This window comes from Sphaerodactylus townsendi, linkage group LG17, assembly GCF_021028975.2.
Source record: "Sphaerodactylus townsendi isolate TG3544 linkage group LG17, MPM_Stown_v2.3, whole genome shotgun sequence".
Taxonomy (NCBI): domain Eukaryota; kingdom Metazoa; phylum Chordata; class Lepidosauria; order Squamata; family Sphaerodactylidae; genus Sphaerodactylus; species Sphaerodactylus townsendi.
In genome coordinates this window covers 2,612,819-2,628,749 of record NC_059441.1, presented here as the reverse complement: position 1 = coordinate 2,628,749, position 15,931 = coordinate 2,612,819, and the positions used below count along the sequence as shown (strand labels likewise).

General features: G+C 76.3%; 1 protein-coding gene across 2 annotated transcripts in view; it reads right to left on the bottom strand.

Annotated features, from left to right (window-relative positions):
* The window catches only part of MTFMT (mitochondrial methionyl-tRNA formyltransferase), a 55,030-nt gene that overhangs the window by 23,876 nt on the left and 15,223 nt on the right, over positions 1-15,931 (bottom strand). For both annotated transcript variants that reach the window (XM_048482210.1, XM_048482211.1), the window contains exon 8: positions 10,163-10,245. In XM_048482210.1, the coding sequence (XP_048338167.1) occupies positions 10,163-10,245 (83 nt within the window). The remainder of the gene's footprint in view (positions 1-10,162; positions 10,246-15,931) is intronic.

Genomic DNA, 15,931 nt, shown 5'->3' with positions numbered 1-15,931 from the left:
CCCCCCCCCCCACCCCCCCCCCCCCCCACCCCCCCCCCCCCCCACCCCCCCCCCCCCCCACCCCCCCCCCCCCCCACCCCCCCCCCCCCCCACCCCCCCCCCCCCCCACCCCCCCCCCCCCCCACCCCCCCCCCCCCCCACCCCCCCCCCCCCCCACCCCCCCCCCCCCCCACCCCCCCCCCCCCCCACCCCCCCCCCCCCCCACCCCCCCCCCCCCCCACCCCCCCCCCCCCCCACCCCCCCCCCCCCCCACCCCCCCCCCCCCCCACCCCCCCCCCCCCCCACCCCCCCCCCCCCCCACCCCCCCCCCCCCCCACCCCCCCCCCCCCCCACCCCCCCCCCCCCCCACCCCCCCCCCCCCCCACCCCCCCCCCCCCCCACCCCCCCCCCCCCCCACCCCCCCCCCCCCCCACCCCCCCCCCCCCCCACCCCCCCCCCCCCCCACCCCCCCCCCCCCCCACCCCCCCCCCCCCCCACCCCCCCCCCCCCCCACCCCCCCCCCCCCCCACCCCCCCCCCCCCCCACCCCCCCCCCCCCCCACCCCCCCCCCCCCCCACCCCCCCCCCCCCCCACCCCCCCCCCCCCCCACCCCCCCCCCCCCCCACCCCCCCCCCCCCCCACCCCCCCCCCCCCCCACCCCCCCCCCCCCCCACCCCCCCCCCCCCCCACCCCCCCCCCCCCCCACCCCCCCCCCCCCCCACCCCCCCCCCCCCCCACCCCCCCCCCCCCCCACCCCCCCCCCCCCCCACCCCCCCCCCCCCCCACCCCCCCCCCCCCCCACCCCCCCCCCCCCCCACCCCCCCCCCCCCCCACCCCCCCCCCCCCCCACCCCCCCCCCCCCCCACCCCCCCCCCCCCCCACCCCCCCCCCCCCCCACCCCCCCCCCCCCCCACCCCCCCCCCCCCCCACCCCCCCCCCCCCCCACCCCCCCCCCCCCCCACCCCCCCCCCCCCCCACCCCCCCCCCCCCCCACCCCCCCCCCCCCCCACCCCCCCCCCCCCCCACCCCCCCCCCCCCCCACCCCCCCCCCCCCCCACCCCCCCCCCCCCCCACCCCCCCCCCCCCCCACCCCCCCCCCCCCCCACCCCCCCCCCCCCCCACCCCCCCCCCCCCCCACCCCCCCCCCCCCCCACCCCCCCCCCCCCCCACCCCCCCCCCCCCCCACCCCCCCCCCCCCCCACCCCCCCCCCCCCCCACCCCCCCCCCCCCCCACCCCCCCCCCCCCCCACCCCCCCCCCCCCCCACCCCCCCCCCCCCCCACCCCCCCCCCCCCCCACCCCCCCCCCCCCCCACCCCCCCCCCCCCCCACCCCCCCCCCCCCCCACCCCCCCCCCCCCCCACCCCCCCCCCCCCCCACCCCCCCCCCCCCCCACCCCCCCCCCCCCCCACCCCCCCCCCCCCCCACCCCCCCCCCCCCCCACCCCCCCCCCCCCCCACCCCCCCCCCCCCCCACCCCCCCCCCCCCCCACCCCCCCCCCCCCCCACCCCCCCCCCCCCCCACCCCCCCCCCCCCCCACCCCCCCCCCCCCCCACCCCCCCCCCCCCCCACCCCCCCCCCCCCCCACCCCCCCCCCCCCCCACCCCCCCCCCCCCCCACCCCCCCCCCCCCCCACCCCCCCCCCCCCCCACCCCCCCCCCCCCCCACCCCCCCCCCCCCCCACCCCCCCCCCCCCCCACCCCCCCCCCCCCCCACCCCCCCCCCCCCCCACCCCCCCCCCCCCCCACCCCCCCCCCCCCCCACCCCCCCCCCCCCCCACCCCCCCCCCCCCCCACCCCCCCCCCCCCCCACCCCCCCCCCCCCCCACCCCCCCCCCCCCCCACCCCCCCCCCCCCCCACCCCCCCCCCCCCCCACCCCCCCCCCCCCCCACCCCCCCCCCCCCCCACCCCCCCCCCCCCCCACCCCCCCCCCCCCCCACCCCCCCCCCCCCCCACCCCCCCCCCCCCCCACCCCCCCCCCCCCCCACCCCCCCCCCCCCCCACCCCCCCCCCCCCCCACCCCCCCCCCCCCCCACCCCCCCCCCCCCCCACCCCCCCCCCCCCCCACCCCCCCCCCCCCCCACCCCCCCCCCCCCCCACCCCCCCCCCCCCCCACCCCCCCCCCCCCCCACCCCCCCCCCCCCCCACCCCCCCCCCCCCCCACCCCCCCCCCCCCCCACCCCCCCCCCCCCCCACCCCCCCCCCCCCCCACCCCCCCCCCCCCCCACCCCCCCCCCCCCCCACCCCCCCCCCCCCCCACCCCCCCCCCCCCCCACCCCCCCCCCCCCCCACCCCCCCCCCCCCCCACCCCCCCCCCCCCCCACCCCCCCCCCCCCCCACCCCCCCCCCCCCCCACCCCCCCCCCCCCCCACCCCCCCCCCCCCCCACCCCCCCCCCCCCCCACCCCCCCCCCCCCCCACCCCCCCCCCCCCCCACCCCCCCCCCCCCCCACCCCCCCCCCCCCCCACCCCCCCCCCCCCCCACCCCCCCCCCCCCCCACCCCCCCCCCCCCCCACCCCCCCCCCCCCCCACCCCCCCCCCCCCCCACCCCCCCCCCCCCCCACCCCCCCCCCCCCCCACCCCCCCCCCCCCCCACCCCCCCCCCCCCCCACCCCCCCCCCCCCCCACCCCCCCCCCCCCCCACCCCCCCCCCCCCCCACCCCCCCCCCCCCCCACCCCCCCCCCCCCCCACCCCCCCCCCCCCCCACCCCCCCCCCCCCCCACCCCCCCCCCCCCCCACCCCCCCCCCCCCCCACCCCCCCCCCCCCCCACCCCCCCCCCCCCCCACCCCCCCCCCCCCCCACCCCCCCCCCCCCCCACCCCCCCCCCCCCCCACCCCCCCCCCCCCCCACCCCCCCCCCCCCCCACCCCCCCCCCCCCCCACCCCCCCCCCCCCCCACCCCCCCCCCCCCCCACCCCCCCCCCCCCCCACCCCCCCCCCCCCCCACCCCCCCCCCCCCCCACCCCCCCCCCCCCCCACCCCCCCCCCCCCCCACCCCCCCCCCCCCCCACCCCCCCCCCCCCCCACCCCCCCCCCCCCCCACCCCCCCCCCCCCCCACCCCCCCCCCCCCCCACCCCCCCCCCCCCCCACCCCCCCCCCCCCCCACCCCCCCCCCCCCCCACCCCCCCCCCCCCCCACCCCCCCCCCCCCCCACCCCCCCCCCCCCCCACCCCCCCCCCCCCCCACCCCCCCCCCCCCCCACCCCCCCCCCCCCCCACCCCCCCCCCCCCCCACCCCCCCCCCCCCCCACCCCCCCCCCCCCCCACCCCCCCCCCCCCCCACCCCCCCCCCCCCCCACCCCCCCCCCCCCCCACCCCCCCCCCCCCCCACCCCCCCCCCCCCCCACCCCCCCCCCCCCCCACCCCCCCCCCCCCCCACCCCCCCCCCCCCCCACCCCCCCCCCCCCCCACCCCCCCCCCCCCCCACCCCCCCCCCCCCCCACCCCCCCCCCCCCCCACCCCCCCCCCCCCCCACCCCCCCCCCCCCCCACCCCCCCCCCCCCCCACCCCCCCCCCCCCCCACCCCCCCCCCCCCCCACCCCCCCCCCCCCCCACCCCCCCCCCCCCCCACCCCCCCCCCCCCCCACCCCCCCCCCCCCCCACCCCCCCCCCCCCCCACCCCCCCCCCCCCCCACCCCCCCCCCCCCCCACCCCCCCCCCCCCCCACCCCCCCCCCCCCCCACCCCCCCCCCCCCCCACCCCCCCCCCCCCCCACCCCCCCCCCCCCCCACCCCCCCCCCCCCCCACCCCCCCCCCCCCCCACCCCCCCCCCCCCCCACCCCCCCCCCCCCCCACCCCCCCCCCCCCCCACCCCCCCCCCCCCCCACCCCCCCCCCCCCCCACCCCCCCCCCCCCCCACCCCCCCCCCCCCCCACCCCCCCCCCCCCCCACCCCCCCCCCCCCCCACCCCCCCCCCCCCCCACCCCCCCCCCCCCCCACCCCCCCCCCCCCCCACCCCCCCCCCCCCCCACCCCCCCCCCCCCCCACCCCCCCCCCCCCCCACCCCCCCCCCCCCCCACCCCCCCCCCCCCCCACCCCCCCCCCCCCCCACCCCCCCCCCCCCCCACCCCCCCCCCCCCCCACCCCCCCCCCCCCCCACCCCCCCCCCCCCCCACCCCCCCCCCCCCCCACCCCCCCCCCCCCCCACCCCCCCCCCCCCCCACCCCCCCCCCCCCCCACCCCCCCCCCCCCCCACCCCCCCCCCCCCCCACCCCCCCCCCCCCCCACCCCCCCCCCCCCCCACCCCCCCCCCCCCCCACCCCCCCCCCCCCCCACCCCCCCCCCCCCCCACCCCCCCCCCCCCCCACCCCCCCCCCCCCCCACCCCCCCCCCCCCCCACCCCCCCCCCCCCCCACCCCCCCCCCCCCCCACCCCCCCCCCCCCCCACCCCCCCCCCCCCCCACCCCCCCCCCCCCCCACCCCCCCCCCCCCCCACCCCCCCCCCCCCCCACCCCCCCCCCCCCCCACCCCCCCCCCCCCCCACCCCCCCCCCCCCCCACCCCCCCCCCCCCCCACCCCCCCCCCCCCCCACCCCCCCCCCCCCCCACCCCCCCCCCCCCCCACCCCCCCCCCCCCCCACCCCCCCCCCCCCCCACCCCCCCCCCCCCCCACCCCCCCCCCCCCCCACCCCCCCCCCCCCCCACCCCCCCCCCCCCCCACCCCCCCCCCCCCCCACCCCCCCCCCCCCCCACCCCCCCCCCCCCCCACCCCCCCCCCCCCCCACCCCCCCCCCCCCCCACCCCCCCCCCCCCCCACCCCCCCCCCCCCCCACCCCCCCCCCCCCCCACCCCCCCCCCCCCCCACCCCCCCCCCCCCCCACCCCCCCCCCCCCCCACCCCCCCCCCCCCCCACCCCCCCCCCCCCCCACCCCCCCCCCCCCCCACCCCCCCCCCCCCCCACCCCCCCCCCCCCCCACCCCCCCCCCCCCCCACCCCCCCCCCCCCCCACCCCCCCCCCCCCCCACCCCCCCCCCCCCCCACCCCCCCCCCCCCCCACCCCCCCCCCCCCCCACCCCCCCCCCCCCCCACCCCCCCCCCCCCCCACCCCCCCCCCCCCCCACCCCCCCCCCCCCCCACCCCCCCCCCCCCCCACCCCCCCCCCCCCCCACCCCCCCCCCCCCCCACCCCCCCCCCCCCCCACCCCCCCCCCCCCCCACCCCCCCCCCCCCCCACCCCCCCCCCCCCCCACCCCCCCCCCCCCCCACCCCCCCCCCCCCCCACCCCCCCCCCCCCCCACCCCCCCCCCCCCCCACCCCCCCCCCCCCCCACCCCCCCCCCCCCCCACCCCCCCCCCCCCCCACCCCCCCCCCCCCCCACCCCCCCCCCCCCCCACCCCCCCCCCCCCCCACCCCCCCCCCCCCCCACCCCCCCCCCCCCCCACCCCCCCCCCCCCCCACCCCCCCCCCCCCCCACCCCCCCCCCCCCCCACCCCCCCCCCCCCCCACCCCCCCCCCCCCCCACCCCCCCCCCCCCCCACCCCCCCCCCCCCCCACCCCCCCCCCCCCCCACCCCCCCCCCCCCCCACCCCCCCCCCCCCCCACCCCCCCCCCCCCCCACCCCCCCCCCCCCCCACCCCCCCCCCCCCCCACCCCCCCCCCCCCCCACCCCCCCCCCCCCCCACCCCCCCCCCCCCCCACCCCCCCCCCCCCCCACCCCCCCCCCCCCCCACCCCCCCCCCCCCCCACCCCCCCCCCCCCCCACCCCCCCCCCCCCCCACCCCCCCCCCCCCCCACCCCCCCCCCCCCCCACCCCCCCCCCCCCCCACCCCCCCCCCCCCCCACCCCCCCCCCCCCCCACCCCCCCCCCCCCCCACCCCCCCCCCCCCCCACCCCCCCCCCCCCCCACCCCCCCCCCCCCCCACCCCCCCCCCCCCCCACCCCCCCCCCCCCCCACCCCCCCCCCCCCCCACCCCCCCCCCCCCCCACCCCCCCCCCCCCCCACCCCCCCCCCCCCCCACCCCCCCCCCCCCCCACCCCCCCCCCCCCCCACCCCCCCCCCCCCCCACCCCCCCCCCCCCCCACCCCCCCCCCCCCCCACCCCCCCCCCCCCCCACCCCCCCCCCCCCCCACCCCCCCCCCCCCCCACCCCCCCCCCCCCCCACCCCCCCCCCCCCCCACCCCCCCCCCCCCCCACCCCCCCCCCCCCCCACCCCCCCCCCCCCCCACCCCCCCCCCCCCCCACCCCCCCCCCCCCCCACCCCCCCCCCCCCCCACCCCCCCCCCCCCCCACCCCCCCCCCCCCCCACCCCCCCCCCCCCCCACCCCCCCCCCCCCCCACCCCCCCCCCCCCCCACCCCCCCCCCCCCCCACCCCCCCCCCCCCCCACCCCCCCCCCCCCCCACCCCCCCCCCCCCCCACCCCCCCCCCCCCCCACCCCCCCCCCCCCCCACCCCCCCCCCCCCCCACCCCCCCCCCCCCCCACCCCCCCCCCCCCCCACCCCCCCCCCCCCCCACCCCCCCCCCCCCCCACCCCCCCCCCCCCCCACCCCCCCCCCCCCCCACCCCCCCCCCCCCCCACCCCCCCCCCCCCCCACCCCCCCCCCCCCCCACCCCCCCCCCCCCCCACCCCCCCCCCCCCCCACCCCCCCCCCCCCCCACCCCCCCCCCCCCCCACCCCCCCCCCCCCCCACCCCCCCCCCCCCCCACCCCCCCCCCCCCCCACCCCCCCCCCCCCCCACCCCCCCCCCCCCCCACCCCCCCCCCCCCCCACCCCCCCCCCCCCCCACCCCCCCCCCCCCCCACCCCCCCCCCCCCCCACCCCCCCCCCCCCCCACCCCCCCCCCCCCCCACCCCCCCCCCCCCCCACCCCCCCCCCCCCCCACCCCCCCCCCCCCCCACCCCCCCCCCCCCCCACCCCCCCCCCCCCCCACCCCCCCCCCCCCCCACCCCCCCCCCCCCCCACCCCCCCCCCCCCCCACCCCCCCCCCCCCCCACCCCCCCCCCCCCCCACCCCCCCCCCCCCCCACCCCCCCCCCCCCCCACCCCCCCCCCCCCCCACCCCCCCCCCCCCCCACCCCCCCCCCCCCCCACCCCCCCCCCCCCCCACCCCCCCCCCCCCCCACCCCCCCCCCCCCCCACCCCCCCCCCCCCCCACCCCCCCCCCCCCCCACCCCCCCCCCCCCCCACCCCCCCCCCCCCCCACCCCCCCCCCCCCCCACCCCCCCCCCCCCCCACCCCCCCCCCCCCCCACCCCCCCCCCCCCCCACCCCCCCCCCCCCCCACCCCCCCCCCCCCCCACCCCCCCCCCCCCCCACCCCCCCCCCCCCCCACCCCCCCCCCCCCCCACCCCCCCCCCCCCCCACCCCCCCCCCCCCCCACCCCCCCCCCCCCCCACCCCCCCCCCCCCCCACCCCCCCCCCCCCCCACCCCCCCCCCCCCCCACCCCCCCCCCCCCCCACCCCCCCCCCCCCCCACCCCCCCCCCCCCCCACCCCCCCCCCCCCCCACCCCCCCCCCCCCCCACCCCCCCCCCCCCCCACCCCCCCCCCCCCCCACCCCCCCCCCCCCCCACCCCCCCCCCCCCCCACCCCCCCCCCCCCCCACCCCCCCCCCCCCCCACCCCCCCCCCCCCCCACCCCCCCCCCCCCCCACCCCCCCCCCCCCCCACCCCCCCCCCCCCCCACCCCCCCCCCCCCCCACCCCCCCCCCCCCCCACCCCCCCCCCCCCCCACCCCCCCCCCCCCCCACCCCCCCCCCCCCCCACCCCCCCCCCCCCCCACCCCCCCCCCCCCCCACCCCCCCCCCCCCCCACCCCCCCCCCCCCCCACCCCCCCCCCCCCCCACCCCCCCCCCCCCCCACCCCCCCCCCCCCCCACCCCCCCCCCCCCCCACCCCCCCCCCCCCCCACCCCCCCCCCCCCCCACCCCCCCCCCCCCCCACCCCCCCCCCCCCCCACCCCCCCCCCCCCCCACCCCCCCCCCCCCCCACCCCCCCCCCCCCCCACCCCCCCCCCCCCCCACCCCCCCCCCCCCCCACCCCCCCCCCCCCCCACCCCCCCCCCCCCCCACCCCCCCCCCCCCCCACCCCCCCCCCCCCCCACCCCCCCCCCCCCCCACCCCCCCCCCCCCCCACCCCCCCCCCCCCCCACCCCCCCCCCCCCCCACCCCCCCCCCCCCCCACCCCCCCCCCCCCCCACCCCCCCCCCCCCCCACCCCCCCCCCCCCCCACCCCCCCCCCCCCCCACCCCCCCCCCCCCCCACCCCCCCCCCCCCCCACCCCCCCCCCCCCCCACCCCCCCCCCCCCCCACCCCCCCCCCCCCCCACCCCCCCCCCCCCCCACCCCCCCCCCCCCCCACCCCCCCCCCCCCCCACCCCCCCCCCCCCCCACCCCCCCCCCCCCCCACCCCCCCCCCCCCCCACCCCCCCCCCCCCCCACCCCCCCCCCCCCCCACCCCCCCCCCCCCCCACCCCCCCCCCCCCCCACCCCCCCCCCCCCCCACCCCCCCCCCCCCCCACCCCCCCCCCCCCCCACCCCCCCCCCCCCCCACCCCCCCCCCCCCCCACCCCCCCCCCCCCCCACCCCCCCCCCCCCCCACCCCCCCCCCCCCCCACCCCCCCCCCCCCCCACCCCCCCCCCCCCCCACCCCCCCCCCCCCCCACCCCCCCCCCCCCCCACCCCCCCCCCCCCCCACCCCCCCCCCCCCCCACCCCCCCCCCCCCCCACCCCCCCCCCCCCCCACCCCCCCCCCCCCCCACCCCCCCCCCCCCCCACCCCCCCCCCCCCCCACCCCCCCCCCCCCCCACCCCCCCCCCCCCCCACCCCCCCCCCCCCCCACCCCCCCCCCCCCCCACCCCCCCCCCCCCCCACCCCCCCCCCCCCCCACCCCCCCCCCCCCCCACCCCCCCCCCCCCCCACCCCCCCCCCCCCCCACCCCCCCCCCCCCCCACCCCCCCCCCCCCCCACCCCCCCCCCCCCCCACCCCCCCCCCCCCCCACCCCCCCCCCCCCCCACCCCCCCCCCCCCCCACCCCCCCCCCCCCCCACCCCCCCCCCCCCCCACCCCCCCCCCCCCCCACCCCCCCCCCCCCCCACCCCCCCCCCCCCCCACCCCCCCCCCCCCCCACCCCCCCCCCCCCCCACCCCCCCCCCCCCCCACCCCCCCCCCCCCCCACCCCCCCCCCCCCCCACCCCCCCCCCCCCCCACCCCCCCCCCCCCCCACCCCCCCCCCCCCCCACCCCCCCCCCCCCCCACCCCCCCCCCCCCCCACCCCCCCCCCCCCCCACCCCCCCCCCCCCCCACCCCCCCCCCCCCCCACCCCCCCCCCCCCCCACCCCCCCCCCCCCCCACCCCCCCCCCCCCCCACCCCCCCCCCCCCCCACCCCCCCCCCCCCCCACCCCCCCCCCCCCCCACCCCCCCCCCCCCCCACCCCCCCCCCCCCCCACCCCCCCCCCCCCCCCCCCCCCCCCCCCCCCCCCCCCCCCCCCCCCCACCACCTCCCCCCCCCACCCCCCCCCACCTCTCCCCCCCCCCACCCCCCCCCCCCCCCACCCCCCCCCCCCCCCCCCCCCCTCCCCACCCCCCCCCCCCCCCAACCCCCCCCCCCACCACACAACCCCCCCCCCCCACACCCCCCCCCCCCCCCCCACCCCCCCCCACCCAACCCAACCCCACCCCACCACCACCCCCACCCACCCCCCCCCCCCCCCTCTCCCCCCCCCCCCCTCCCCCTCCCACCCCCGCCCCCTACACCCCCCCCCCCCACCCCCCCCCCCCATACAGCCCGGAAACCACACAGCACCCAACTCACTGATTGGTTCCCCACCCTGGGACATGGACAATATATACCCCACTAAACATTCCCTTCTCACTAGACACAGACTTCCCTCTGTGATACACCTCTGAAGACGCCAGCCACAGATGCAGGCAAAACGTTAGGAACAAGATCTACCAGACCACGGCCAAACGGCCCGGAAAACCCACCAGAACCAATCTAGACCAGGGCTCGTTCCCCGGCTGTTTCCGATTCTGCCTTTCGGACAAGCTTTCCAGCACGTGCTTGCAGAAACAAACAAGCTGGATGAAATCTTAGAAATGCAGGGATATGAGCAGCCGTGGGGGGTATGCACAGTTATTTGGTTCTCTTTACAGACTCCAGAAGCAACTAATATGTACAATTGATCAAGTTCAATGCCAGTCATTTCCTTGCTCACAATAAGACAGAGCAGCGAAGCCAAGGAGCAAACCTACCTTGCAACAAACCATCAACGTCTGCAACCGCTTATGGTAGACCACTGATCCAGGGGTTGCTCCATGTTCAGCTGCTAAACGATCTGAATGCAAAAAGCACAGGTTCTATGCGCTGCTTTTCACTACCAGGCAATCATTAAGTTATTTCCACCTGCCTCCAATTTAGCCACCTAAAGTCATCCCAGAGGAAAAGATCGGGCGACGCTTCCAAAAAGCTGTGGTTTGGGGCAGCTCTCCAAGGAAGCAACTCAGAAGTATGCAGTTTGGAGACTAAGCCTCGAAAATGATTCCCCACTGAGCCTGAATAATCCAAATTTATTTCAGAGGGCAAACCCAAGAGGACATTTTATATTGCATTTGTAGTGTGGGGCCTTAAGTATCATGGCGGGGCCCAATAGCACTTATGCAAGTTTGCGTACTAACCCTTCCAAGAGCTTACAGACTCCTTAATGATCTGATCCTGAATCTTTCCTGGTATTGCTGTCAAGAAGACTGGGGTGGTAGTTGTTGGGGTCCTCTTCCCCCCCCCCTTTTTGAAGATGGGGACAACATTAGCTCTCCCCCAGTCCGCTGGGACTTCTCCTGTTCTGTCTCCACTGGGACTTCTCCTGTTCTCCTGCTCTGTCATAGGGAGGGGGTCCAGCATCTGGACATGGCCCACCCACCCTAGTGGAGGGAGAGGGAAGGGTGGCATGCAAGGGAAGGGCCGAGAGGGAGGGGAGGGGATGGAATGAGGGGTGGCATGCAAAGGAGGGGAGGGAGGGGGAGGGGGCCAGGCATCTGGACATGGCCCACCCACATTAGCAGAGGGAGAGGGAGGGGTGGTATGCAAGGGAAGGGGAGAGACACAGGGGATGGAGTTAGGAGTGGCATCAAGGGAGGGGAGGGAAGGGGGCCCCCCCGGCATCTGGACATCTCAGTACGCAAGTTTGATCCCTTGCTCATCATTTCAAAAAAGCCTCCGGCACATCAAAGGCATTGCCCGGAGTTGTGCTGAAAGGCAGTAGGGAGCCAACTCAAAAGAAATCCTCATGAAAACATGAAAAGCAAGTGAAGGGCAAAAGGCCCTTTCGTTTTATCTAACCTCCTCCAGAGCTCTGCTTAACCACCTGCTGCACAACACCTTGACGCTTGTGTGCCAACTGCGTTGTTCAGGCTACCTCCGGGGATGCGCATCGAAAAAAAATCAGGGCTTCCCGCTTCTTTTTAAGATTTGGATTTTGGGAAGGTGCTACCTAAATGCTGGTAGTTAGGTTCCCCAATACCATTCTGGGATTTGGGTTCAGGTTTTTGGAGGGGGAGTTCTGGATATACTTGTGTTCCATGATTCCCCACGGATGACTCTTTTCAGGCCTAGCTGTTCTGCCAGGCACATGCTTGAAGACAGCAACGGTGCCGTCTCGTTGGCCTGCCTTTCCCCTTCCTTCCTTTCCCCGTCTCTAGTACGGAATGACTGAGTCGTATAACAACCACAACATCAGAAGATCTTTATGAGGCACACGTATCCAGGATAAAATCCCAAGAGAAAGCAAATATAGCAAGACGTATTGGGTTTCTCTTGCCAAGAAAACCAGCAGCAAATATTGGGCTATGTTCCCAAGCATCAAGGGTTCGTTGCTGTTGAGTAGTTTTAAGGTAAGAACATAAGAACATAAGAACTAGCCTGCTGGATCAGACCAGAGTCCATCTAGTCCAGCTCTCTGCTACTCGCATTGACCCACCAGGTGCCTTTGGGAGCTCACAGGCAGGATGTGAAAGCAATGGCCTTCTGCTGCTGCTGCTCCTGAGCACCTGGTCTGCTAAGGCATTTGCAATCTCAGATCAAGGAGGATCAAGATTGGTAGCCATAGATCGACTTCTCCTCCATAAATCTGTCCAAGCCCTTTTAAAAGCTATCCAGGTTAGTGGCCACCACCACCTCCTGTGGCAGCATATTCCAAACACCAATCACACGTTGCGTGAAGAAGTGTTTCCTTTTATTAGTCCTAATTCTTCCCCCCAGCATTTTCAATGAATGCCCCCTGGTTCTAGTATTGTGAGAAAGAGAGAAAAATTTCTCTCTGTCCACATTTTCTACCCCTGCATAATTTTATAGACTTCAATCATATCCCCCCTCAGACGTCTCCTCTCCAAACTAAAGAGTCCCAAACGCTGCAGCCTCTCCTCATAAGGAAGGTGCTGCAATCCCTCAATCATCCTCGTTGCCCTTCTCTGTACTTTTTCTATCTCTTTGATATCCCTTTTGAGATGTGGCGACCAGAACTGAACACAGGACTCCAAGTGCGGTCGCACCACGGCTTTGTATAAGGGCATGACAATCTTTGCAGTTTTATTCTCAATTCCTTTCCTAATGATCCCCAGCATGGAGTTTGCCTTTTTCACAGCTGCCATGCATTGAGTTGACATTCCCATGGAACTATCAACTAAGACGCCCAAATCCCTTTCCTGGTCTGTGACTGATAGCACTGATCCTTGTAGTGTGTATGTGAAGTTTGGATTTGGTGCTAGCTTTAGGCGTATAAACCGAGACAATAAGGCTCCCCTGCGAGGCTTATATTTTGGGCAGTGGAACAAGATGTGTTTCGATGCAAGTTGGGCAATGTGGACATACACTGCCCAAAAGCGGGGAATTCCAAACCGACCCTGTAGCAAGGCTGGAGAGAAAACGTTGCATCGGGCTCCTGCGAGGACCCGGCGTTGCCTAGGATCGGCAAGATGCAATAGGTATGTGGCCATCTTGCCAGCCGCTGGATCGATACCGAGGAACAAAGGGGAGCGTGGTGTTCTTGCTTGACGACTGAGTCGTGTGTTCGTATTGGCGAATGGTGTGGAGTACTTATCCCTCAAATTTTGTTCTATTAAGGTTAGGCAATGTATGTGATTTAGGTTATTAAGACATGTCACGTTAGTATATGTTCACCTTATTTTACATTTATATGATAGGAAGAACAGAGCTGCACATTCAAGAAATGCCTAAGTTCGGAATGTATTAATAATTCGTGGTGCGACCGCACTTGGAGTCCTGTGTTCAGTTCTGGTTGCCACATCTCAAAAAGGATACCGAAGAGATAGAAAAAGTGCAGAGAAGGGCAACGAGGATGATTGAGGGACTGGAGCACCTTCCTTATGAGGAGAGGCTGCAGCGTTTGGGACTCTTTAGTTTGGAGAGGAGACGTCTGAGGGGGGATATGATTGAAGTCTATAAAATTATGCATGGGGTAGAAAATGTTGACAGAGAGAAATTTTTCTCTCTTTCTCACAATACTAGAACCAGGGGGCATCCATTCAAAATGCTGGGGGGAAGAATTAGGACTCATAAAAGGAAACACTGCTTCACGCAACGTGTGATTGGTGTTTGGAATATGCTGCCACAGGAGGTGGTGATGGCCACTAACCTGGATAGCTTTAAAAGGGGCTTGGACAGATTTATGGAGGAGAAGTCAATCTATGGCTACCAATCTTGATCCTCTTTGATCTGAGATTGCAAATGCCTTAGCAGACCAGGTGCTCGGGAGCAGCAGCAGCAGCAGAAGGCCATTGCTTTCACATCCTGCACGTGAGCTCCCAAAGGCACCTGGTGGGCTACTGCGAGTAGCAGAGAGCTGGACTAGATGGACTCTGGTCTGATCCAGCAGACTAGTTCTTATGTTCTTATGTTCTTAATTCAATTGTAGATATAAGGAAATAGAAAGTAGTAACTGTGAACTAGATATAAAGGTAATGAGATGTGCGAGCTTAATGATTAAATGGTGTGTGTTATGTGTTGATTGTAATTGTTATATATACTAATAAAATTATACTTTTTTTAAAAAGGAAAAAAAATTAAGGGGCACCAGGACTTTTATTGGACTTGGTTCTGTATTTTATGGAACGTTTTTAATTAATTAATTAATTAATTAATTAATTAATTAATTTGATTGATTGATTGATTGATTGATTGATTGATTGATTGATTGATTGATTTGGTAAACCGCCCTACCCCCAAAGGGCTCAGGGCGGTGCACAACAACAACAAATCGAATAACCCCAGTCAAAATACAAAGCCATAAAACTATAAAACTATAAACTACAGCAGCAGTAATACTTGCAATAAATAATTGAATTAATAATAGAAGACGTCTGGCACCCAACCCCAGTGGTCAAACCCTGGGATGGGAGGGGATTGGCAGATGGTCCAACAGATAGCCAGTGTGCAGGACAGTACGAGGGGCGGACTCAGCGGCCGGCTCCCTCAAAAGCCCGGTGGAACAGCACCGTTTTACAGGCCCTGCGGAACTCTCCAAGGTCCCGCAGGGCCCTAATTGGTGGAGGGAGGGCGTTCCACCAGGCAGGGGCCAGGGCAGTAAACGCCCTGGCCCGTGTGGAGGCCAGCCGCATCATGGAGGGGCCGGGAACCACCAGTAAATTCGCCTCCGCAGAGCGGAGGGCACGACTCGGGACATAAGGGGTGAGACGGTCCCGTAGGTATGAGGGCCCCAGACCGTAAAGGGCCTTAAAGGTCAAAACCAACACCTTGAAGATGATCCGGAATTCCACTGGGAGCCAATGCAGACGGCACAACACGGGGGTGATATGATCTCTGACTGAGACCCCCGTGAGAAGACGAGCCGCTGCGTTTTGGACCAGCTTCAATTTCCGGATCAACCGCAAGGGAAGGCCCGCGTAGAGCGAATTACAATAATCCAGTCTGGAGGTGACCGTTGCATGGATCACCGTGGCCAGGTCGGTCTGGGAAAGGTAGGGGGCCAGCCGCCGGGCTTGACGGAGATGGAAGAAAGCAACCCGGGTTACATGTGCCACCTGGGTCTCCATGGACAAGGATGAATCCAGGTGGACACCCAGGTTGCGAACGGAAGGGGTCGGTGTCAAAGAGACCCCCTCCAGCACCGGCGGCCGAAGACCCTCAGCCCCCCCTTCACGACCCAGCCAGAGGACCTCCGTCTTCGTTGGATTAAGTTTTAACCTGCTCTGCTTCAACCAACCAGCAACCGCCTCCAAACAATGCTGTAGAGCCGCAGGGGCGGCGGCCGTCCCCGCCTCCATCAACAGAATGAGCTGAGTGTCATCAGCATATTGGTGACAGGTCAGCCCAAAGCTCCGCACCAGCCGAGCAAGGGGTCGCATATAGATATTAAATAATAGCGGGGACAACAAAGCTCCCTGAGGTACACCACAAGTGAGTGGGCACCGTTGGGAAGCCCGGTCCCCGCACCACACTTGCTGACTACGTTCCCGGAGAAACGAGGCAAGCCATTGAAGGGCTATGCCCCGCACTCCGGCAACAGCCAGGCGGTGGGTCAAAAGATCGTGATCGACCACATCAAACGCTGCGGTGAGATCCAAAAGCACCAGCAGCGCCGATCCGCCTCGGTCAAGCTGGATGCGGAGCATATCTGTGACGGCAACAAGGACGGTCTCCGTCCCATGCCCAGCACGGAAGCCGGACTGGAAGGGATCGAGGGCCGATGTGTCCTCCAGGAAGCCCTGAAGCTGCTCCAACACCACTCTCTCAATTACCTTCCCCAGAAACGAAAGATTCGAAACGGGGCGGTAATTGGCCAGATCACTAGGATCTAAGGATGGTCTTTTCAAGAGTGGGCGGACCACTGCCTCCTTCAACCCACCAGGAAACACTCCTTGCTCAAGGGAGCAGTTGATAATATTCAACAGGTGGGACCGTAATTCCTCACGGCAAGTTTTAATCAGCCATGAGGGGCACGGATCCAGAGGACAGGTAGTAGGTCTAACAGCAGCTAGGACCCTGTCAAC